Below are 26,644 nucleotides of genomic sequence, written 5' to 3'. Positions count from 1 at the left end.
AGAGTTTGTGTGCTTGTCTTTTCATCTCTTTTTTCTGCCGTGGAGGTCACATGTTGACAATGACAGGATAGATCTTGCCTGGATCCCTGAGGCACTTTATGGAGAAGATATTCCCTAGAGGTAGCACCAACCTCACTGAAATGAGGCTCAGAAATTTAGTAGAACATATTCATATTTGATGAACAGTAACTGCCTGTAACCACAGGAATTTGGCCTAGAAATAGTAATATTAGGGATACCAGATAGAAAAGAGTTTCAGTGATCTAAAGTCCCAGCAATGTTGGCTGGGACTTGGGAGACAGCAATAGAGACGGTTCCATTTCAGGACATATTTCAGAAGCAGATGGCTTTTATGTAGGAGGTGAAATAAAAGATGGCTCTGATGTCTTTGGCTTAAGCAACTAAGTTGTGTGATGGTGCTTGTAACTGAGAGGAAGAAAATAAAATACTAGTATATGATGCAAATTTGGGGAGTTTAAGGATCAAAAGTTATGTATTAGAGGTTTTTGACTCTGAATTGTGCATTTTGTATTCAATGGAACCTAAACATTTGAACCTGGAGCCCAGCGAAGAAGTCTTATCTAGGAATATACATGTGATCAGAACACTGGTAGGATTTTAAAATTCAAAAGAACTTACCATCAATGCTATTATATTCTCTATTTTAAAAAAGCACATCTTGAGGCCCAAAAGGGTTAAGTAGCTTGATCAAGGTCATAATTGGCAAGTGAGTAAGATAGGGTTCACATTCAAGTCTGTCTAAACTCATTCTGCCAAAGATAATAATAGCTTTTGTATTATTAATGTATCAAACTTTTTGTTTCATTTTATAGCTCTTAACCCTCTTTTTTTCATGCATTATTTCACTAGTAGATATAAAAAATCCATACCAATTTTCAAGTAATGGCTATGGACATAAGATATTCAAATTAATTGGCTAAGTTCATATGATATTTCTCAAGCAGTCTTACTTTTCATTTCTAAATTTTTCAACCCTACTACGCTATACTACACTGTACTGCCTCTCAATCACTAAAGAATCATGTGAACATTTTACTCCATTCCATTTATTTCAGGTCAGTGACAAATGTCCTTCATGAGTATTTGGTTTGAGCCCAGGACTTTGGAGACCACAAAGAGGCAGATACTTCAGCTGCCAACTTTCCAGTGCACTCAGTCAAGAATCCCATGACTGGAGTTCCCACTGTGGCTCAGCAGTAATGAACCCGACTAGTATCCATGACAATGCAGCTTCAAACCCTGGTCTTGCTCAGTGGATTAAGGATCCAGCAGTGCCATGAGCTGTGGTGTAGGTCACAGGTGCAGCTCAGATCTGGCCTTGCTATGGCTATGGCATAGGCCAGCAGCTGCAGCTCTGATTTGACCCCCTAGTCTGGGAACTTCCATATGCCATGGGTGCAGCCTTAAAAAGATTAAAAAAAAAAAAGATTTTATTATATCTCACAGATCCTAGATTCATTTTCCTGCTCATAGCCTTAAAGTTAATCAGGAGGCAGAGTCCTCTTCAAAGTCCTCGTATGAAGTAGTGTAGTGATCATTTTCTGTGTTTGCTGTTGTAAAAATAAAGATGCTTTATTTGGTTGCCTTCAGATCTGAGTTACATGTGTAATCCAAAGAAGAATCACTGGCACTGGAAGCAAATATCATTTACCTTCTGATTATGAACTATGAAGGGGAAAATGAGAAAGGGAAAGAACCATCATTTTACTCCTCAACCATCTCTGTAGAGCTCAAGGCTTCTCCTAACCCCCATAACATGAAATCTCTATCTCTTGGTTCACCTTATATCACTCTCAGGTTATAAGTTAATCACTTTCAGGGGTAGGTTTTTATCTTTCTTATTGTTACCCTTTTATACATTTTCTGGGTAATATTAATTGGTTGACTGTTGCTGAGGGGAATGAGAACTCATCTGCCTCTGTGCCATTGGAGAGACCCCTAAGTGTGAGGCCAGGGGGAAGGGGCAGAAGAAAGGAGGCCTGAGGCTGTGAAGTTTCCAGGTTGCATCAATATAATGATCTGGGTCCCAAGATGTTAATAAAATGTTGGGAGAAGGGGAGAATGCTGACCTCAGGGATGTGTCTTGGTTCCACCTGAGGTCCAGATGAGATTCCATGACCATAGAAATTAACAACCTCGGGTGCATTTGTCCTTTCTTTCTTCCTTTATGAAATAAAAACATGTCTATGAAGCTTATACTATGTACTGAGGGGCTATTTTGAAAGAAAAGTCTAGCAGTCTTAGATTCAGAAGTCTTGAATTTACAGGGTCTCTAAACTAATTAATAGACACCCAACAAGTCATGTAACTTCTCTGAGCCCCAATTTCTCCTGGCAAAACTGAGGATGCTAATTCCTGTTCTGCTTAACTCACAAAGTATTGGTGGCACTCAAATGGAAAACATTTTATTATATCTCACAGATCCTTCAGGTCAGGATGAGGAGCAGGGCTTGGCTGGGGGAGATACACACACACACACACACACATTTATTTGCTCCTTGTGGTAATGATGGAGATGACTCAGTTGTACTTAGCTGGCAGATGGGCTAGTTTGTAGAGCCCAAGGGGACTTCACTCATATGTTGGGTACCTTCACATAGAAAGGGAAGGCTTAGCTCATCTAAGACCATCTTCTAGGGCACCTACATGTGGCCTGATAGTCTCAGGGATGTTAAATTTCTTACATGGTGTCTGGCAAGCATCTAAAGAGAACCAAGTGGATGTTCACTTATATGTTGTATCACTTAGGATGTAGCCTCAGGAGTTCCTGCTCTGGCTCAGCAGTAATGAACCAACAAGTATCCATGAGGATATGGGTTTGACCCCTAACCTTGCTCCGGGAGTTGTGGATCCAGTGTTGCCAGGAGCTCCAGCGTAGGTCGCAGACACGGCTTGGATCCCACAGCATTGCTGTGGCTGTGGCATAGGCTGGCAGCTGTAGCTCTTATTTGACCTCTAGCCTGGAAACTTCCATATGTTGTGGGTGCAGCCATAAAAAGCAAAAAAAAAAAAAAAAAGTATATATATGTATATATACAGAGCGGGAGAGCCTCAGAAATCACAGTGTACCTTCACTACAATTTATAAATTTCAAGAGAAACTAGTCAAAATTGAAGAGGAAAAGGAGGAGGTAGGCTCCACATGTTGATGGGGGTGGGGGGGCAAGGCAATATTCTAGAACATATGAGATTGATGACTTTGTTCCTACTGGAAGATACAATCTGTTGTGATCTCTCCTCTGGCCGCAATGATCCCCACCCCTTCCAAATGAGAAGTATTCTAATTCCTTTCCTCAAGAACCTCAGAGTTTCCATCCATTTTGGCATTAGCTCAAAGTCTGGGGTCTTTCATCTAAATCAGGTCAAAGTGAGGATGAAGCTCATTAGGTTGAGATATTTGAATAGAGCTTTCCAAGTATAGGTGCTATCAATCTGAAGACCTCAGTCTAAAGAGACAAGTTTCCTGACTGCTCCACACTCAGTATGTAAAGGTAAGACAGCGATAACTACGGTAAAGATTTCCATCCATAAGGGAGGGAGATATAGCCTCCTATCTGGAGGCACAGAGTGATTGCTGGTCCTTAGCAATTCTTTTTTTTTTTTTTTTTTTTTTCCTTTTTTGTCGTCTTTGCCATTTCTTGGGCCGCTCTCGAGGCACATGGAGGTTCCCAGGCTAGGGGTCGAATTGGAGCTGTAGCTGCCAGCCTACACCAGGGCCACACAGCAACGCAGGATCCGAGCCGCGTCTGCAACCCACACCACAGCTCACGGCAACGCCGGATCCTTAACCCACTGAGCAAGGCCAGAGATCGAATCCAAAACCTCATGGTTCCTAGTCGGATTCGTTAACCACTGAGCCATGATGGGAACTCTGTGGTCCTTAGCAATTCTGATATCCACCTGGGTTTGTGGTATTAGCATCTTGATTAGGACCTGTTATTGCTTCCTGGGAACAGTCCATCTGATCAGTCCTCTGCGCTCTTGATTCTAACTTCTGAGTCATACTTACTTTTCTATAAAAATATATACTCTGTAGCTTAATAGTTTTCTCAGCCGCTTCCTGCCCATAGGAGTTCAGGGATCTAAAAGTCTCTTTTCATTTTGCATTTTCCATATCCCATTTAGTCTGTGTTTCTACATCCCCTGGCTGTGCTTCTACCATGGCAGTTCTTTTAAAAAATTGTGTGAGTTTTTTATTAAGTTTATAGGTTGTTCACTATATTAGATGAAAACCATACCTACAAATTTATTTGAGCTCTATCTTGAACTCCATTACAGGCTGCTATGGAGTTTTAGGAGCTTTATTGTTTAACAGAGAATGTCTGTGCTATGCACCTTTCAGATTGTAAAATAAGTCATCTGTTTCTATGAAAGGTCTATAAGACACCACCTTAAGTATTTCTGAGATCTTTAGGAAGGGTTTTATAGATGCAGCCTTGATTTCATGAGTCTGCATTTTCCTATGGGGTAGTCTGGGGTTTCTTTGCATCAAGGGCCTCTTATTTTGGAATTTTCTCTAGAAGAAACTCAAGAAATAGTTTTATTTTTGAGTCTAACAAGGCATGGCTGCTATGTATTTTCTCTAAATTTTTCTTGAGAACAAAATCCCTTCTTTAATCCATCTGTGAACTATGTATCAAGGTTTACATTATGATATACAGCTAAGAGAAAACAAAAGAGACTGACACTTTCTTGGCCAAACCCATCAGTTTATTAATTAGATTTGCTATTTTTCATTTTACTGCAGTTTTGCTAAATTTTCTGTCACTGTATAACAAGGGTGTCCTTTTCTGGAGCTCCCAGTAATATTTTCCTCACTTTCTTTAAACTCTCACAACCATTCTCCTCAAAGGCCATTTTGCTTCCTCTCAAAGTCCCCTTAAGGTCCTTCTAGATTCCTTCTGCTAGACAGCCCCAAAGCTAATTCTACATATATTTTCCTTATAGTAGTGGCACCATGCTTCCAGGTATCCAATTCTATTCAAGTCATTACTACCAAATAACCAATGTCCCCAAATATGCTATTTTAAACAATAATTTTTGTTATATCTCATTTATTCTGCACATCAGAAATTTGATCAGGGCTTGGCTTGGTGATTCTTGACATTAACTGAAGCCACTTGATGGTGCTTAGCTGTCTGACGGGCTCATCTTAAATGCCTAAGATGTCCTCACACTTTTTGGCAGAGGTGGCAGGAAGGCTGGACTCATCTGGGACTGTTGACTGGAATACTGACATGTGATTTTTTCGAGCTTAGTGGTCTCAGGGCTGCTGAACTTTTTGCATGATAACAGGCTTTTCCGAGATATATGGTTCTAAATGAGAAGTGATTTTGTCCCTGGAGGATAGCAATGTCTGGAGATATTTATGGTGGTCACACTGGGTCAGGGGGTGCTATTGGAATAGAGTTGGTAGAGGTCAGGGATGCTGCTTAACATCCTGTGAGGCACAAGAAAGTTCCCTCTACCATGACGAACAAAAAAACATTTGTTCCCAAAAGTCGGTGCTGTCAAAGCTGAAAATTCTTGTCCCAGAATGAGCATCCTAAGAGTCAAGCAAAAGTTTTCAACCTAGACTCAAAGACAAGCAGCATTAGATGCAGACCAGATTTTAGAAGAGAAGGGAATTAAACTTCACTTCTTGATAGTAGGTGGTGAAGTTCACATTATAGAAGAGAATATGGGATAGGAAATACTGTCACAACCATCTTTAGAAAATACAATCTGCTGCAGGAGCTGTCAGGGAAATCTGAATGTAATCAGTGCCATGAAAAGGGGGCAAGCAGAAGGCTTTAAGGATGGAAGAAGATCTGCCACTTCTGATTGGAGGGATAAAATGGGATTTCTTGAAAAACAGACAGTTAAACAATTTTAAATGAAAAATTAAACATTTAACAAAGTATAGTGTTTGGAAAAGTTCATTTGGAGAGGGGAACATTTTACACAGAGGGAACAATAGAGATAAAGGTATTGATTATTAGGGTCAGCAAACTATGGCCTTTGGACCAAGCTCAACTTGTCACTTATTTTGTAAGTAAAGTTTGTTGAAACCTAGACACACACACACTCATTGAATAACTGAGCACAGAGACTTGTAGCCTAAAGAGCCTAAAATATTTACTGCCTAGTCCTTTATGGAAAAGTTTGCTGACCCTTTGGAATAGTTCATTGATTTATTTGTTTTTCAATAAATACTAGTACATACTAGATGCCAGAAATGTATCAGAGGTTGAGTATAGGATAGGGAGTGAAACAGACACACAGTAGAACCGACAGAAACAAAAAAGAATTCTACCATGGTGGGTGGTTTTAACAATTACAATATTTGAGAGCTATACAGAAAACACAAAGCTCTATGCTTAAGACTATTTAGAGTATTTATGAAGAGTGAACTGGAAAGACTTTATCAGGAGAATAAAGATTAAGACTTACCAGATGAGAAAGAGCCAACCTTGGGATGTGAAGGATAGAGATAAGAATTATCAAGGAAGTGAAGGGTGTACCCAACATTCCCAAGGCAGGAAAGATCTTGGCTTGAGAGAATAATTGAAAGGCGTTGTGTTTTGTTGGAACTTGGTAAACAAGATAGAAAGCATGGCAGGAGTTCAAGTTAAAGGGCAGGCCTGGAGCAGGTCTTATAAAATCTTATAGGCCATGAAAGGATATATACTTTTAGGTCGAAGTTTAACCAAAAGCCACTAGAGAATTTTAAGGAGAGTGGAATAAAACAATTTTTATTTAAAAAGGAAAAGAAAGAAAATTCTGGCTACTGGATTAGATATCAGGTGGATAAGAGAGGCATGGTGGATAGGTAAAGCAGCTCATAAAATTCTAGGCAAGAAATCATGATGATGTGATCTAGAAACTCTGTTTCTCAAACTTTTCCTGTGCCCACTCTTGACCTGGGAATCTCCTTAAAATGCAGACACTGACTCAGGAGATGTGGGATGGAGCCAAGACTCTTTGATTTAAATAAATTCCCATTAAATAAATTCCCAGGTGATGTGATGTCCTGGTGCATAGACCATATTTTGTGGAACAAGGGTCTAGAGGTAAAGACATAAAAAGTGAATTTTTTAAAATGCCTTTTGAATCATTCATTTTACTTTCCCATGACTAGAAGTCTTAATGTAAGTATGTAAAACAAAATCATGCAAAAGAGAAAATCTAGTCCAGGCACTTTCTTTCCACCATTGTCAATAAATCTGAAGTGAGTGAGAAAGCCTTCTATACAGCTTCAGATATGGGACATAACTTGGGAGTTGGAGTTTAAGAAAAGCATGAAATTTCAGCCAGTTAATGAAGAGGTACCCAGTTAATGAAGAGGTATTAATTTTTCCAATAAAATTTTATTGAGGAAATCTAAATGAAGAAAAGAGAGTCCCTTCCTGCCTTAAAAGAGATAGAGTATATTTGTGGAATAAGAGGCATACAATTTTAATGTATTGAGAAAAGCGTTTCTGCAGAGATAAATCTAGAGTGCTATGGATTGGGATTGCCAAAGGGAGACACTTACTCTTTTTTTAAATTTTTTTATTACAGTTGATTTACAATGTTCTGTTAATTTTTGCTGTACAACAAAGTGACCCAGTTATACACACACACACACATACACATATATATATACACACGTATGTGTGTGTGTATTCTTTTTTCTCATAATATCGTCCATCATGTCCCATCGCAAGTGATTGGATATAATTCCTTGTGCTTTATAGCAAGGAATAAAGCAATAAAGCTTAATTGCTTATTCACTCCAAATGCAATAGTTTGCATCTACCAACCCCAAACTCCCAGTCCATCCCATTCCTTCCTCCTCTCCTTGTAAACCACAAATCTGTTCTCTATGTCCCATCAGCTTGTTTCTGTTCTGTAAATAGGTTCATTTGTGCCATATATAGATTCCACATATAAGTGATATCCATATGATATTTGTCTTTCTCTTTCTGACTTCAGTTGGTATGAGTCTCCAGTTCCATCCAAGTTTCTGAAAATGGCATTATTTTGGGCTTTTTTATGGCTGAGTAGTGTTCCATTGTGTATATGTACCACATCTCCTTAATCCATTCATCTGTCAGTGAGCATTTCCGTTGTTTCCATGTCTTGGCTATTGTGAATAGTGCTGCAATGAACATAGGGGTGCATGTATCTTTCTTTTTTTTTTTTTTTGTCTTTTTAGGTCTGGGGCATATGGAAGTTCCCAGGCTAGGGGTCAAATCGGAGCTATAACTGCTGTCCTACACCATGGCTAATGGCAACACCAGATCCTTAATCCACTGAGTGAGGCCAGGGATCAAACCCAAGTCCTCATGGATACTAATCAGGTTTGTTACTGCTGAGCCCAAGAAGGGAACTCCACATGTACCTTTCTGAATGAAAGGTTTGTCTGGATATATGCCCATGAATGGGATTGCTATATCATATGGTAGTTCTAGATTTGGTTTTCTGAGATACCTCCATCCTGTTTTCCATAATGGTTGTACCAATTTACAGTCCCGCCAATAGTGTAGGAGGGTTCCTTTTTCTCTGCCCCCTCTCCAGAGTTTTTTTATTTGTAGACTTATTAATGATAGCCTTTCTGACCAGTGTGAGGTGGTACCTTATTGTAGTTTTGATTTGCATTTCTCTAGTAATTAGTGATGTTGAGCATTTTTTCATGTGCCTATTGGCCATCCATATGTCTTCTTTGAAGAAATGTCTATTTAGGTCTTCTGCCCATTTTTCAATTGGATTGTCTGTTTTTTTGCTGTTGACTTATATGAGTTGTTTGTGTATTTTGGAGATTAGGCACTTATTGGTTGCATCATTTGCAACTATTTTCTCCCTTTCCATGGGTTGTCTTTTTTTTTTACTGGTTTCTTTTGCTCTACAAAAGTTGTAAGTTTGATTAGGTCCCATTGGGTTTTTTATTCTTGGTGTTCTTATTTCTATTGCCTTGGGAGACTATCCTAAGAAAGCATTTGCATAGTTGATGTCAGAGCATGTTTTGCCTATGTTCTCTTCTAGGAGTTTTATGGTGTCTTATGTTTAATCCATTTTGAGTTTCTGTGCATGGTGTGAGAGTGTGTTCTGATTTCACTGATTTACATACAACTGTCCAGTTTTCCCAGCACCACCTGCTGAAGAGAATGTCTTTTTCCCATTTTATATTCTTGCCTCCTTTGTCAAAGTTTAATTGACCATAGGTGTCTGGCTTTATTTCTGGATTCTCTCTTCTGTTCCATTAGTCTATATGTCTGTTTATGTACCACTACCACTCTATTTTGATTACCATAGCTTTGTAATATTATGGGACACTCATACTCTTGGTATAGGGTGCAAGGATGGATCTCTAGAATGATCTTCAAAGAAGGACTAAGAGTCAGGGAACAAAGGATGAGGGGAGAGTTCTAGGAAGAAGAGGAAACCCAGAGTTTAGAATATGATGATAGACACCTGCTCTTTTTCTGATATGAGAACTCATAGTCCTGGTTGTCAGAAGGTATCTCATTCTTCAGACTGATATATAGTGTATATAAGTACCATTATTTCTAATCAATTCACACTAGCAAGAATTTTAGTCTCTAGTATTGCAAAGACTGGAGAAAAAAAAGAAAGCATTGTCAATAATAATAACTCAATAGATGCAGACATTTGAACCCAAAGAAAAAATGTGATTAATTCAAGTAACCGGCCAGAGGCCCCCTAACACACAGGTGGAAGAAACAAATTCTATCCTGCTTTGTTTTGCTGCTGATGCTGCTTTTGGTAGAAACTTTCAGTTATTTAGAGAGACAAAACCAACACCTAAAATAATTATAGATACGAAATCAACATTACAGTTATAAACAAGATTGCAAAGCAGTTTCACAATGAAAATAGCTTTATTGTTTTTCTTCTGATTACAAAAGCAATGCTTCCTCTCTGTAAAGTAATTCAAACATTACAGGATTGTATAGTGCAAGAAATGGACTTTCCTTGCAATCTCACACCTCTACTGATTCCCAAAATAGCCACTTACAACTACCCTTTTGTGTCTTAGGCATGCACACGTACCATCTCACAAAAAGAAATAAGCACAAGAAACAGTTGGATCATACTATATGTAATTTCTGTAATCTATTTTTCCCCCACAGAAACCAAGGCATTATTTGAAGGTAAACCTCCCTTATGTTCTTTCCAAACCTTTATAAATATTAATTCAGTTCTTCTACATTGATAAATAATTTCTTGGCCCCTTGGTCTCCATCTAGCTGTAGCTAGTTCAGTCCTGCATGAGTCCTGACACTGTTCATCATGTCATTTTGGGAATCCTTTCCTCTCACCATCCTTGCCAAAGGGGCATTGTTGGGTCACATGATACGTTAGTATCACTAACCCACCTCCCCAGCACATGGCTCCATCCTTTTCTAAATCATTATCTGTGTGTGTGTGTAAAACAAGTCAGGTTTATTTAGATGCAATAAATTTACTCATTTTCAGTGTACTGTATGATCAGGTCTGGCAAGTATAAATAGTAGTATAATCACAGCAACACTCAAAGAACACTTCCATGACCCCCAAAGACTCCCTACATTTGATACCATTCTCCATTCCTGGCCCCAGGCAGCCACTGATCTATCTTTAGGACCTGTAACAATATCTTTTCAAGAATGTCATCTAAATGGAGTCGTAAAGTATGTGGTCTTTTGTGTCTGGCTCCATTCACTTGGTATAAAATTTTGAGCTTCATCCATGCTATTGCATGTGTCTGTAGCTTGTTGCTTTTTATCACTGAGTATATAAATATATCCCACATTGTTTATCAGTCATGGTGATTGACATGGGAATGTTCCCATTTTTTGGCTGTTATGAATAAAGCATCTATGAGAAGCCACATCCCAACCTTTGTGTGGATATATTTTATATTTCCCTCAGGTGAATGACTAGGAGTGAAATTGCTGGAGGGTATACTCAGCGTATGTTTAACTCTATAGGAAATTGCCAAACTGTCTTCCAGTGTGGCTGTACCTTTTCCTTTCCAGATTCTTGCCAGCACCTGGTAACATCAGCCTTTGATTTTAGACATTCGAGTGAAGTTTAGTGGGAGGTCCATGTAGTTTTATTTTGCCTTTCCCTGATGACTCACAATGTTGAGTTTTTATATGCACATTATGAATTCGCATATATTCTTTGGAAAAATAAGTTTTCTTCTCTGTTGTTAAAAATTGAATTGTTTACCTTCTTATAATTGAATCATAAGGGTTTCTTTACATATGTCATATAAAAGTCCCATGTCAGATACACATGTATCTGATGTTGTCCCATAACTTAGGATGCTCTGTTGTATATTTCTCTCTTGAACTCCATCCAGTGGAGGTGAGGCTTGGTGGAAAGGGCTAATGAGTGGGTGTGAATCCTCTTGGGACCCTCCTTGGGTCTGGGCTCGCAAACGACTCAGTGTCATGCTGGTCTGCACATGACCTTTAAGAATTTGGTAAAATTTCGGTTCTTTTCTTTTGCCTTTCTTTCTTTCTTTCTTTCTTTCTTTTCTTTTCTTTTCCTTCCTTCCTTCCTTCCTTCCTTCCTTCCTTCCTTCCTTCTAAGCATATGGACATTCCTGGGCTAGTCAAATCAGAGCTGCAGCTGCTGGCCTACACCAAAGCCACAGCAACACCAGATCCAAGCCAAAGCTTGTGGCAATTCTGGATTTTTAACCCATCGAGCAAGGCCAGGAATCAAATCTGTGTCATTATGGCTACTAGTTGGGCTCTTAATCCACTGACCCACAATGGGAACTCAGTTCTTTCCTTCTTATCCACTCTTCAACTATCACCTCTTTTGTCCTACTGTCTGCCAAAAATGAAATATTTTTTGTGTCCTTTCTATCCTCGGAAATGCTGCTCATCCTTTGAAATTCAGTTCGCCAGATGATTTTATGACCACAGGTCTCTAATTTTTTTTAATATGCAGTTTTCTTGATGATCTGATACTTTGTTACAGTAAGAGCAACATCATTTTGCTTCTTTCTGTATCTAAGCAGAAGTGGAACTGCCTCCACTTAATGTTATGTTGTGACTCCTCTCTGTTAATGGGACTCCATCGCTGGTACCACTGCATTTGGTCAGTGTGGACCCAGAGCCCTCTGTGCCCTGGGCTTTTGGAGAGGAGAGGTGAGAATTTGGGCCTGTCTGTGGCCTCTGTCATGAATGACTTGGTTGCCAGTATCAGAGGCACTTCTAGTTTTCCTTGTCATCTTCTCCAACACGCCTAGGGAGTACTTGTGTCTCATCCTTGCTAAAGGTTTTTCACGAAGCCCCATATGTGGTATCTCTCCAGTCTATTTCACTTTTCTTTCACTTTTTTTTTTTTTTTTTTTAGGGCCGCACCCACAGCATATGGAGGTTACCAGTCTAGGGGTCTAATTGGAGCTACAGCTGCCAGCCTACACCACAGCCACAGCAACGCCACACCTTTAACCCACTGAGGGAGGCCAGGGATCGAACTTGCAACACCATGGTTACTAGTTGAATACGTTTCCACTGTGCCACAATGGGAACTCCATTTCTTTCACTTTCTAAGGGCTCTTCCTTTCAGACATTAAACCCAAGTTCTGCTGGAGCTTGTATAACTTTCACCAAATATTTAATTCCCTGTGTGGATGCTCCTGGGGTGAGACTTTTGGAATGAGTCCCCTCCCTTCTCCTATTCAGCATACCTAGACCTTAAGAATGGTCCTGACCCCTTTCTCAGTAGGTATATCAGACCTGATGGTCATTTCCTTGAGTTCATACACTAGAAGACTTGCCCATCTAAAGCCCTGACATACTAGAATTCCCAAAAATCAATTCTAAAATTTGGCCTTCCTTCAGGGATCCTGACTACAAATATTAATATCCTACCCCCAGCAGAATATTACTCAGCCATAAAAATGAATGAAATAATGCCATTTGTAGCAACATGGACAGACCTAGAAATTACCATGCTAAGTGAAATAAGTCAGACAAAGACAAATATAGGAGATCACTAATATGTGGAATCTAATAAAAATTATAGAAAAGAAATTATTCACAAAATAGAAACAGACTCAAACCAAACTTATGATTACCCAAGGGGAAATGTTGTGGGAAGGGATAAAATCAGAGCTTGGGATTGACATATACACACTACTATACATGGAATGGATGAGTAACAAGAACCTACTGTTTAGCACAGGGGGATCTACTTAATACTCTGTAGTGACCTATATGGGAAAAGAATCTGTAAAGGAATGGATATAGGTATATGTATAACTGATTCACTTTGTGGTACACCTGACATTAACACAACTTTGTAAGTCAACTGTACTCCAATAGCCCAAAAAAGAGGGGAAAAAAAAAAAAACCACCTATACTCCAATAAAATTAAGAAACCATATATCCTATTTCAGACATTTATATTGTGCTTCCAAGATGCAACATTTGTGTCTAAACATGTTGTCTTTGCATTGTCATGGTTTAAAATATGCAATTTCCTAGAGTTCCCGCTGTGGCACAGTAGGTTAAGAATCCAACTGCAGCAGCTTGGGTTGCTGTGAAGGTGGGGGTTTGATCCCAAGTCAGGCTCAGCAGCTAAAGGATCTGGCGTTCCTGCAGCTGTGGCCTAGGTTGCAGCTGTGGCTTGGATTCAATTCCTGACCTGGGAACTTCCGTATGCCCTGGGTGGGGCCATAAAAATTAATTAATTAATTAATTAATTAAAATGTGCAACTCCCTGACTGAAATCAGTTCTGGATAAAGCCCCCAATACAAACTAATTCAAGATGTGTGTTCCTCCTTCACCCCATGCCCACTCCCACCCAAGTCTGTGATTCTTTGAAGCACATACCAAACCAATTTACTTTCCAATAAAAATGGACAAAAGAACAGGAGCCAATAGAGGGCTTATTTCAGAAAATCCCATGTACTGACATGATGAGAAACCAATCATACTGAAGCTGGTATCCCATCCAAGGATGTTTGCACTCACTGACTGCAGTGAGGTCATGAGGGCACAGCCCACGTGGGGCTCCAGCTATAGCTGTGAGGTCTGATGGTTATGGTCATAAAAACTTCACTTCTTGCTTTCAGGGCTCTCTTGAGACAAGCTTATCACCAAAGTATGGTTCATTCAGTCGCAAAATGTGACGATAGAGGTTATTGATCTGTTGTCTTGCTGGATATAACCAATAGGAGATTTGGGATTAAGCAACCTTACCTGCCCTCTTCCCTCCCTCCCTCTCAAGGAACTGGAAGAGCTCTAGGTATGAAGTGGGTGGTGTTCTGGGCTGTAAACCAGTTGGGTTGCCTCCTCTCTCCTTCCCCCCTCCCCATGAAAAGAGAATGACATGAAACCTCTATGGCTGGACTATAGACCACAGAGCCCCATCTTCCAAAGGAAGCCTGTCCCATTTAGGGTTAATAGTCCTGCATTTAATAAGGAAAGGCCACAAAGTCCCAAACCCCTACATCTCCCAACCCAAATACTGACTGAAGAGCACCCGGAATGACTCAGGAATTCTATCTTTCTGAGACCAGTGGTTTACGAAATGTATTCTCCAACTGGCTGATCTCTTGAACAGTTGTTTGTCATAATCAGATTTTGAAACCATATATCTCATTTCAAGTGATGACTGTGCTGTAACCTCTGGCTGCATCCACGCTTTTGGTCTGGGTAAAGCAGATCTCATCAATGAATGAAAACCATAGCCGTCTTATCAAAGAGCAGCAGTTCTCGGTTTGTTTAACAGTGCTGGAAATTAGTTTTTCAGGCACTGATCTTGACAGGTCAGCTATTAAAGTGTGTATCTGTGACCATAAATTCATCGATCCCATAAACAAAATTCTGTCTGCAAAATACAAGGAGAAAGTCAGAGTAGACAAACGTATGTACACATGAAATGGTCTGCAGCTGTATGACTAAGTATTGGGATTTCTTTGGGTGAAAGGTTTTTCTGGTTTCCCATTTATCAAGCCTATCAGCCTCATTTGGCTTTTATTTTCTGAAAAGTTTCTCCAGCATTATGAACTGGGAGCCCCAGCCACCCTCAGGAGGCAAGCAGAATTCAGTCACTCTAATCTTGGTGGTCTGTAAGTTTGGGAATCTATTTACAGGCTTTATTTTAATTTTTAAAAATTCCACAGGGAGTGTTTTTTAATTTTGTTTTTATTAGAGTATAGGTGATTTACAGTGTCAGCTTCTGCTGTACAGCAGTGGCCTTGTCATACATATAGATACATTCTTTTTCTCCTATTATCTTCCATCATGGAGTCTTTTATTTTTTATTTATTTTTATATGATTTTTACTTTTTCCATTATAGTTGATTTATAGTGTTCTGTCAATTTCTGCTGTACAGCAAAGTGACCCAGTCATACATATATATATTTATTCTTTTTCTCACATTATTCTCCATCATGTCCATCACAAAGTGACTAGATATAGTTCCCTGTGCTATACAGCAGGCTCTCATTGCTTATTGACTCCAGATGCAATAGTTTGCATCTCCTGGAGTCTTTTAAACAAAAGATTTTTAAACTAAGGGATGGCACCTTTTGCTCTTCAGGTCTCATATATTGTGTGCTTAGAGGGATGGCCATACTCAGAAATGAAGGTTTATCATGCTGATCTGAAGATTTGGGCAAGCGCACAAGGCTTTATGGAAAGAGGGGCATTCACTCAGCCTGGGGTGCTTGGCTTCAGGCTGATCTGAGGGAATAATAAACTTTCCTGCCAAACTCCAAGGATGTTGGATCCTAGGACATGGTAACACTTTGATGTGTTTGAAAGCAGAATTTTGTTTTCTCTTTGAAGTGTTTTTTTTTTTTTTTTTTTCTTTGTCAGAGTACAGGATACCTGAAGGGCAGGGAGAGATAAATCTGTATTGAAAAACAATAAAAAAAAAATGAAAACTTAAGCCCTAAGTACTTTTAGACAGAAAATAGGCATGATAATAACAGGTTTGAAGGAATTTTTTTTAATCTACTTTCTCTCATGAAGCTGCACGTTGATTTAAATGGCCTTGCCTTAGGACTGTCTGAATAGTAACTAACATGATAGGGGGCGATCCCTCTTCCTTAGTGGAGAAAGATTGCCTGTTTCAGGGAGCTGGGCCACTGTCCTGTCTCTAAACCCAATAGGCTCATGGGGGCCTACACCCTCTTGGAGATGTCTTAGAACATGAGATGCTGTGCTGGAGGTCCTCACCATGTGCCTTTTCTAGGAGCTGGGCACCCTGGCCACAGTTCTTTGCAGCCAGGGGACCGACTTACCGAGTCATGACTCTCAGACTGGCCTTGACCTACCGACAGTTAATTTGACTATGATTCCTTGTTTCCATTCAGCCATCAATCACACAAGTGCATGTGACAGGATCTTGCTTCATCACCTGTGCTAAATAACTGTTTTTATCAAAAGGTTATTTTCCTTTTTGTGAAAGTGAGGAAACCTATTAAAAACATAGGAAAACATAAAATCATGGTTATTCAGAAGTCCACCACCAAGATAAATCAAAATATACATTTAAATATATTTCCTTCCATTTTTTACAACTGCCTTTAAAAAAAAACATAATTAAGGTCACATTGTGCACACTTTTTTATATCCTGATTCTGTACTTTGTAATTATTATTTATTGTCTAATAAATTATTTCAAAACTTTTTCCTCCTTTGAACAGTCCCCTCAACATGGTAGGCAGGGAAAGTGTTTTTATTCCATTTTATAGATAAGAAAATGGAATTTAAGTGAAGTTAAATTTATTCAAAAATATTTGTTGCCTGCCTCTTGTGTTTTAAGCACTTTGCTACAAAACATACTGAGGTCCCTCAGCTAAGTGACCTTAGTAGGTGGAAGTACCCTTAGAACATAGATCTATGGACTCATAAACATATACTGATTTAATACCTCCAAGTTCCCTGAATCTGTACCAGTAAAATAGGGAGGTGATTTAAAGAAAAGAAATGACATTCAAGGCAAGGTTGTAAGTCCTGAGATGGGGATAAGCAAGGCAAGGTCCACTCCAAGACCCTGAAACTAGCATTTTATGAAGACAGGATTCTGATCCCAGGGAACAGGGTAAGAAAGCCAAATAGCACAGCAGAATCATAGACTTAAGTCCAGAATGGAAGACACTGACGACCGTTTCTACTGCAACTTTGTGTAAATGGCAGTGACAGAACTAAGCATGGCACAGGTTGTGAGGACTGTGTCCCACTAATGCAAGATCTTAGAGGAAACTGGGTGTGGAGTATATGATAGTTCCTGTACAACTTTTGCAACTTTCCTGTCCATCTAAAACTCTTACAAAATGAAATATTTAAAAAAAAAATTACTAAGAGTCTACCAGACAGCCAAAGAGCAATGTCACTCCAGGCAGAAGGAACAGGATGTAAAGAGTCAGGAGGGACCATGGCGTGTGTGAGGAAGGTGAGGGATTTGGTGGGGTTGGAGTGTCCTAAAGCTGAGAGTAAAGCCTGGGTCTCCATTAGGAAGGCCTGTCTTTTAGGCCATGTGTGAAAGTGTTAGGATTTATTCTTCAGGACATCAGAAATGATTAGAACACTAATTACCACAGTTCATGTTTGAGTTTATTTTTTTAAGTAAGAAATTTATTTATTTTTAAATTGAAAAAATACATTTATTTATTTTTTAAAACAACTATATTAAAAAGAAAAAAAGGAGTTCCCTTCATGGCGCAGTGGTTAAAGAATCTGACTAGGAACCATGAGGTTGTGGGTTCGGTCCCTGCCCTTGCTCCATGGGTTAAGGATCTGGCGTTGCCGTGAGCTGCGGTGTAGGTTGCAGACGCGGCTCAGATCCCGTGTTGCTGTGGCTCTGGCGTAGGCAGGTGGCTACAGCTCCGATTAGACCCCCAGCCTGGGAACCTTCATATGCCGTGGGAGTGGCCCAAGAAATGGCAAAAAGACAAAAATAAATAAATAAATAAATAAATAAATAAATAAAAGAAAAGAAAAAGAAAAAAAAAAGATTTTGTGACTTCTCTCAGTTGACTTCCTCCTTTTAGGACATTCTCACTCAATATCCAGTGGTTAGTGGACATTTGGTCCTGTCCAAGACGTCCATATGACATCTGACTCATGCCAAAGGACTTTGATATATGGCACTGTGCAAAACCATTTAGCATGGACCAAATGTCCCACAAGGATAATAACAAATGTCTTCATTTTTAAATTTAATTTATTTTTTATTGTTATTTCCCCAACACACTTTTTTTTCCTTGCTATACAGCATGGGAACCCAGTTACACATACATGTATACATAAATTTTTTCTCCCATTGTCATGCTATGTTGTAAGTATCTAGACATAGTTCTCAGTGCTACACAGCAGGATCTCATTATTAATCCATTGCAAAAGCAATAGTTTGCGTCTGTTAACCCCAAGCTCCCAATCCCTCCCACTCCCTCCCTACCCCCTCCCCAGGCAACCACAAGTCTATCCTCCATGTCCATGAGTTTCTTTTCTGTGGAAAGGTTCATTTGTGCTGTATATTAGAAACTAGATATGAGTGATATCATATGGTATTTGTCTTTCTCTTTCTGACTTACTTCACTCAGGATGAGAGTCTCTAGTTCCATCCATGTTGCTGCAAATGGCATTATGTTGTTCTTTTTTACAGCTGAGTAGTATTCCAAGGTGTATATATACCACCTCTTCCTAATCCAATCATCTGTCGATGGACATTTGGGTTGTTTCCATGTCTTGGCTCTTGTGACTAGAGCTGCAATGAACATGCAGGTACATGTGTCTTTTTAAGGAAATTTTTGTCCAGATATCAGCCCAGGAGTGGGATTGCTGGATCATATGGTAGTTCTATGTATAGATTTCTGAGGTACCTCCATACTGTTCTCCATAGTGGCTATACCAGCTTCCATTCCCACCAACAGTGCAGGAGGGTTCCCTTTTCTCCACACCCCCTCTAGCACTTGTTTTTTGTGGACTTATTAATGATGGCCATTCTGACGGGTGTGAGGTGGTATCTCATGGTAGTTTTGATTTGCATTTCTCTAATAATGAGTTATGTTGAGCATTGTTTCATGTGCTTGTTGGCCATCTGTGTATCTTCCTTGGAGAAATGTGTATTCAGGTCTTTTGCCCGTTTTTCCATTGGGTTGTTGGCTTTTTTGCTGTTGAGTTGTATAAGTTGTTTGTATATTTTAGAGATTAAGCCCTTGTCAGTTGCATCATTTGAAGCTATTTTCTCCCATTCTGTAAGTTGTCTTTTTGTTTTATTTTTGGCTTCCTTTGTTTATTATAAAGGTAGATTATCAGCTCATTGGAGGAGGGCTGTAAGAGAGAGAGGTTGGTGGTAATGAGATCAATGGTGGGGGTGCTGCTGCAGTACTCTAGGGCAGGGGTCCTGCTGCCTTGAGCAGGGTTAGATGCAGAGGATGGATGGGTAGGGATTGAAAGGCAGAGCTCTTCTCACAGCTGTGCTAAAACCCTAGAAGTACAGGGCTTTATCCCAACTGCTTTTTCCTGCCCTCATTCTCCATTCTCATGACTGATTATACTCCCAATAGAAAGACAGGTAAAGGAGTTCTCTTGTGGCACAATAGGTTAAGGATCTGGTTTTGTCATTGCCGTGGCTTGGGTCACTGCTATGGTGCAGGTTTGATCCCTGGCCTGGAAAGTTCTTCGTTCTGTGGGAGCAGCTAAAAGGAAAGAGAAGGAGGGAGGAGTAAGGGGAGGAAGAAGGAAGGAAGGAAAGAGAGAGAAGGAGGGAGGGAAAGAAAGAAAGAAAGAAAAGAAGGAGGGAAGGAAGGATGGACGGAAAGAAAGAAAGAAGTAAAGAAGTAAACCCTGGGTGATTAATGCCAAACAGAGCCTCATTCTAGGCACTCATCCAAGCCAGGGCAGCACAGAGTTGAGAATGTTTCTTCACCAGTGCCAAGGAGGTTGGGCAGCACTGCTAGGAATTTAAGTCCTAGTGCAGAGCAGCATACCCAGTCCCTGGAGCTGACATGTCATCACTGATACAGGTGTGCTCACATTATGACTCTGTAAGTCACTGAGGTAGTGAAGGGGACCTTCATAACATCACCCAACCCAGGAGGTGCAGGAGATCATATACAGGGTTAACAGCACCAATGACTGTGCTAAACAGGGATGGGATGCAGGCTTCCTAAATACATACCCTTTGTCCAGTTTGAAGGGTGCAAAGAGTGCAGGGAGGTAACACCTTGGCTCCATTTGTCTAAGTGTGTCTTTTCCCCTTAGCCAGCATTTTAATCCAACTTCAGGACTTGATTCTGAGTCCCAGGGGTATTTCCTGAGACCCAATGGAGATACAGTCATGAAGTTTGCTTCTCACTATACCAGTTCCCACAGTGAGCATACTTTGATGTCCTTGAACAGGACTTTGGGTAGATCTTAACTTTGCTCTTCACTGAAATGCCTCTCAGATTGATTAGTAGTGGCTGTGGGGAGCTCCTCAGAGCATGTTGCCATGTTGTGAACTAAATGATCCATTAATCACTTCCAGGCATTCTATTATTTAGGGTAAAGTGGGTCTTAGCTGGTATCATGTCCAAAGTGATAGCTGGAGTTTCCAGGCTTCTTAAACTAGTTCTAGAACCACATAACTCATTCTGATGTTCCTACTTTAGACCTTAGGGTTCTAGTATCTTTTAGGTGGAGTGGTCCCACAGATTCTGGAACTGCGGCCTCATAGTCAAGGCCCAGTGTGCCAACCCTGCCTTGGATGTCAGGTGGTGGGAAATGCTGGAAGAATAAAATGTCCTTAAGTGGCACTATTGGTGGCTCCTTTAGGGCACCCAGTGGTACCTCTCAACAGAGGGGCAGTTCTTCTGCTCAGCCTGACTAGGGGTCTTGTGGATTTTCCCTGCCGAATGGTAGATGCTATCTGATTTTTACCCCTTGCTACTAAAATGATGGTTCATGGGTCAGAAAGAGCGGCACCCAGGAGCTTGTTAGACAGGAATCTCAGGGCCCAGAATCAGAGAGTGCATGAAAAGTCCCTGGGTGATTTGTCTGCATATTACAGTTTGAGGGTTGCTACTTGAATCTGTAGCTAGCTGAGGTTCATGATCCTGCCTGTGCATTAGAATCCCCTAGGGAGCTAAACTGTCCATCTCCAGCCCACAACAGACCAATTCAATTATAATCTCTGGGCGTGGAGCCCAGACTTCAGTATGTTTTTCATTTTTTGTTTTTTAGGGCCACAGGTTTGACATATGGAAGCTCCATGGCTGGGGGTAGAATTGAACTATAGCTGCCAGCGTATGCCACAGCTCATGGCTATGCCAGATCCTTAACCCGCCAAGCAAGGTCAGGGATTGAATCTGCATCCTCATGGATACTGGTTGGGTTCATTTCCACTAAGCCATAGTGGGAACTCCAACTTCAGTATGTTTTAAAAGGTTTCTTAAAAGATTCTGATATACAGTAAGTCAGAGGCTCAGTGAGCTAGAATAGCAGAGGTTTTCAATAAGGACCTCCTGCCCAAACCCTAAGATCCTGGTTATGTTGGCCTTAGATAGGACCAATATGTGTAGGTTTTTTACATCTCACCAATGAAGGATTGAGGGTCCCTGATTGGACAAAGATTTCATCATTGTCGCTTTGGCCCTGCTGGGATGCAAGGAAGGGGAACAGTCCCAAGAGCATCTGTGTCTCCTGTTGTTTCTGAGCCAGGATATGGTCTCCTTGACCACTTTAGGGTGCCCATCAGTGATATATCAAGCTAATGGACATATCCTGCAGGCTCAAGAGGTATGGTAGACCCATAGCACATGCATTCTTGGCGTCGACCTGCCTATCAGGGAAAATTATGAAGTTTTTGCTACAGGGGAGATGGGCAGTGAGCACTTGGTCCTGCTTGCAGTTGGCATGAGGGTGCAAGACAAGCTGTAGACTGGGATCTTTGCTACCTGCTTCACTACTGAGCCTCACCCTGTCCTGGTGGTGGCAGCAGCTGAACTCAAGGATCTTCTGGCCTGGGCAAGTCCAGGGAGTCTTAAAGAAAGAGGACACTTTTGTGGGAGACACAGTGACATGGCCTCAAGTGGGTAGACAGAATAAAATTGGACATAAACGTTCATTCCAGAAATAAGTTCTTATGATTTGGTTTCATTTCAAAAATGTGTAAGTCCTCAAGATGCAGATGAGCCGATGGAGGAAGTGGGACTCTGTCTGTCCCACCTATATTCTTTCTAAGGTTGTAGGGTGGCTCTGGGTCCTTCGAAACTCCTAGGCTGCTGTCTACCCATCTGCCTGACACGGGAGCCTGGTTTAGGAAGCAGTGCCTAAAGTTTGCACAGGTGCTGGTACTTTCCCTCACTCCCTTTTTCCTTCACAGCTGGCGACGTGGGACTCGGAGAAGGGCCTGAATGGCAGCCTGCAGGAGAGGCCCATGGGCAGCCGCCTCCAAGGACTGACTCTCAAAGTGGTGACTGTCTTGGTAGGAGCATGGGTACCCTGGGGAGGTCTGCTATTCAGATTTTGCGGTCAGAGGCTTCTCTGTTTGGCTTGATGCTAAGTTTGGAAAGAAGGGGATCTTGAAATCATAAGGCCTTTCACTCAAAGAATTTGGGGAAGAGTGAGATTGGAGATCCTGCCCCAGGGCCTCTGAGGCCTTCCCTGGGAGGTCACTGGGTTGCTCCAGAAAAGGACCACTAATCCAGATCCAGTGTTGTGCTCCAGAGCAGGCACCGCAACTCCACTTGTTCTTGGGTGTAAACAGGATCTTGAACTACTGGTCCTTAAGAGAGCTTGGCTGGTAGCCAGAGTCCTCAGATAGAGGTTGGAAGAATGTTCTTCCAGGATTCAACACCACTGATGGGCTCTTGTGGCACAGAGTTCATAATAAGACCATTTGTGGCAATTTCTCAATCTGATTGCCTTGGAATCAGAGGCTTTTATATCTTTAAGATACCTTAGGAACATCTTCCTCTCCCTTTCTTTACTTCTTTAGAACTGTTGGAGACATTTTAGATTTATCTCTTATCAGTTGGTCAGACATGGTCCAAACATCTGTCCTAGGAGGCACTGGCATCTCCTTGGCTCTAGAGGTCTTTGTCAGCAGCATTCCTGTATTCCCCATGTGCACACCACAAATAAGTATTATATCTTATTTCCCCTCAAAATTAAATTTATGAGATGTAATCTCTGGGGCCATTGCCAAAAGGCCCTTTCTTGTCTGGTTTCACAGGATGGTGGTGGGGAAGGCTGAGGTGTTTCCCAGATGACCACATGATTGATAGGAGCACATGTGACACAGTACAAAATGTGTGAAAGTGTGCATTACCTGGCTTTGGATTTTCTCAAGCTGTGGGTTTAACCATCCTGTCCTTGACTTGCGGTATGACCTTGTCCTGTGACTCAGCATCCACTTCCTAGCACTATCTGATAGACGTAATATTGTCTTCTCTCAATCCAGTATCACAGAGATGTATTGTTATTTATTATCCTGAATGAGAAGTATCAACATTTCTTGTGTGGATCCTAAAAAAATTTGGCATTTCCTAAGGACAAAGTCCTGAATGTCACAGATGAAGGAATGTTATGACAAGCCATGTTATTCTTGGAGATGGGGTTCTGGGCCAAGTCTGGATGACATAGGGCAAATAAATACCTGCCCCTCCATCAGCATGCTGGTTGGAGGGATTTTCCTGTGCACTGCATCCTGAGTATCCATAAAGTTCTCTAGAAAAGGGCAGAGAGATTCAGATTCCAGGCTTAAATTGGGTGAATACAGGCACATGTCCACAAACATTGTGAAATTATGATTCATCAGCTTGGTCTCTTCAATAGTACCCTAGAAAGATGTGTGTTAATGAACCTGTGATTTAGTTGAAGAATGTTCATTCTGTTGTCCTCAGGAAGAGCCTTTTGTGATGGTGGCTGAGAACATCCTTGGACAGCCCAAGCGCTACAAAGGGTTCTCCATCGATGTCCTGGATGCACTGGCCAAGGCTCTGGGCTTCAAATATGAGATTTACCAGGCCCCTGATGGCAGGTACGGTCACCAGCTCCATAACACCTCCTGGAACGGGATGATCGGGGAGCTCATCAGCAAGGTATGTCCAAGAGCAGGTCCGTGGGGAGGGGCACCCTAGTCTGCCTCTGGGGTGATGTCTAAATGCGACCCATTATGAAGTTGGAACCTTGGGATCAACTAGTCAGACTCCTAGTTACCACTCTCCACACACTAAAGTCCTCTTTATCTCAACCCCCATGCTCCCTGCTATACCTGTTTTTGCCCTTTTATTTTCTCACTCCCTGTGTTCCTTCTGTACCCATTGCTCTCTTCCTTTGAAACTTATCCACTGTGCCTGTTCTTTAATAACCCTTTCTGAAATCCACTCCCATGTTCGGGCTGCAGTAGGAACCCAGTTCTCACAAGATGATACTGGTGCACGCTTATTCTCTTCTTCATGGCTCAGGAGTGGGTGCATATATCATGTACATGTCCACATGCATGCATGTGTATGAATGAGCACGTGAGTGTGTCTGCATTATTATGTGTAAGTGATATGGCCTTACTTCTTCCTATAGTTGGCATCCCCCAACTCCTCAGATTAATTTCATATCATTACTATTCTTTCTTCCTATATAGTCTTCATTCAGACTCATGGCATGAGGCCAGTTCACTGTGTCCCCATCCTTGCCCCTAATCTCTGGGTCATTTCCTGACAATCATTTATGATGGTGGATCTTCTATAACTCTCCCTCTCCAGTGTAACTGTTGCCATCAATCTTGATGTTTCCAACATCCCTACAGACAAGCCCAGGCTTCCATTGACCCTTTCACCTCCAGTGACTTTTGAGTACCTGCCCCACACATCCTGTTAGCATCTTACATGTTGCTGTCACACCCCATTCCATGACTACAACCTGTCATTCTTCTGACTCTTTTTGGCCTTTGTTCCTAAAACACAAGTCCTTTGCTTTATACACCTGCAATGGCAAATACAAGGCCCATATGCTCTACAAATTTTTTTAAGCTTTAAAATGACAACTTTTGTATTGTGGAATAATTTATATAAAAAATTGACCCATTTCAGATGGATAATTCAATGATTTTTGGAAATCTAGGGAGTTGTAGAACCATCACCATAATCTAGTTTTATAATACTTCCATCACCCCAATGAGATCCTGCCTCATTAACAGTTGATCCCATTCCAAACCCAGCCCTAGGCAACAATTCATCTACTTTCTATAGATTTGCCTTGGCAAGCCTTTAATATAAACAGAATCATATGATATATGGTCTTTTGTGTCTGGCCCTTTTCACTTGGCACATGGACTTGAGGTTATTCTTCTCTTGGAGTTCTGTGTTCTTCTGATATTGTGTCCTTTCCCGCCTGGTGTGCCCTCTGTGGTGGTCCAGACAAGTCCTTGTTCCCTTCATCCTTTGCGATCCGCCTAAATTATACTTGATTTCTTACAGCACTGAAACCCTGACTTGCTCTGGTATCCACACTCTGGCTCCGACATGTAGGTTGCTGTATGCAATCAGAAGAGAAAATCACCAATTTGTTCAGATGGATCTATGAATGATGTGTGGCCTTGCACCTCAGCTGGGCCTTCAGGACAGCCTGCGTCCCTAAACTTGGCTTTCGTTGGGCTCCTTGGCTGCTTCCTTAGAGACTATTTCAAATTTTATATATTCCTTCTCAAGCAACCTAATAATCTTCTATCTAAATTTTTTTAAAAAATTATTCCTCTGTTAGGGAAAGAAATAGAGCCATCTGGACATGAAGTTGTCCTTCAACGTCCTATGAAATTCACATCTGCAGACCCCTACACACCCCTCAAGTTTTGGTGGAGGTGTTTTTCTTCCTGTTAGAGCTCATCCTTCCACCTGTGTCATGAGTTAATTCCCTTGTGCCTCCTCTGGACCTGGTTTCATAAATTAGTTTCCCTCTATCCTATATTGTAAAGCTATCCCACTGGTTCCCTTCCTCAGTCCTTACAATGCTCCAAACTCTCTGAATCCTTACAATAAAACCAAAAAAAAAACAACAAAAACCAAAACCGAAAACAAAAACCTCCCTGGATCTTGATTTCTGAGAAGAGAAGCAAGAGTCAGTGATGCAAATGTGGCAAATCTGAGACCTCTGACATGGTCCCCCCAACATTTTTTCTCTTTCCTCTAGGCATATTGCTGGATTTCATGGTTTGGAACACCAGTATATCTGCCTGTCTAGCCCACATATTGGACCTGATAAAATCCTTCAATATAGTTTTCCCCAATTTTAATCTGTAGTTTGAATCATCTGTCACAACTGGTCATTCTAAAATAAACCTAGTTCTGGCAATATGTCCGATTTAGAGAGCCCAGAGCCAAGATGGAGATGGCGACTATACATTTTAAGGCTCTTATGGTTGAAGCAGGTACTTTAGGCGCTTTTCTGCCTGCCAGCATCCACCTGGGCATAAGGACCCCGCTAGTCTTGGCAGCTTTAACCTCACAGTCTTATTCCATCTTAATAAGGTCTTCGTCTATTTTTAAATTAAGCTCATCTTGGAAAGCAAAAATCTTGGAAGGTACTTTTGAGGTCACAGCATAGGATTCCCAGAGGACCCTTCACAGCATGGCTTTACTAAAGGAAGAATCAACCCATGTGTCTCAGAGGCCATGAGTTAAGGGAGGTGGAAGAACAG

The 26,644-nt window shown here is 41.1% G+C and overlaps 1 protein-coding gene across 2 annotated transcripts in view; it reads left to right on the top strand.

Moving 5' to 3' along the window:
• GRID1 (glutamate ionotropic receptor delta type subunit 1) overlaps nt 1–26,644 on the top strand; it is a 687,194-nt gene that overhangs the window by 546,068 nt on the left and 114,482 nt on the right. For both annotated transcript variants that reach the window (XM_013983389.2, XM_021073750.1), the window contains exons 9-10: nt 22,334–22,435; nt 23,856–24,053. In XM_013983389.2, coding sequence (XP_013838843.2) covers nt 22,334–22,435; nt 23,856–24,053 — 300 coding nt within the window. The remainder of the gene's footprint in view (nt 1–22,333; nt 22,436–23,855; nt 24,054–26,644) is intronic.

The sequence above is a fragment of the Sus scrofa genome, chromosome 14 (assembly GCF_000003025.6).
Source record: "Sus scrofa isolate TJ Tabasco breed Duroc chromosome 14, Sscrofa11.1, whole genome shotgun sequence".
Taxonomy (NCBI): domain Eukaryota; kingdom Metazoa; phylum Chordata; class Mammalia; order Artiodactyla; family Suidae; genus Sus; species Sus scrofa.
This window is presented reverse-complemented; position numbering and strand designations above follow the sequence as displayed.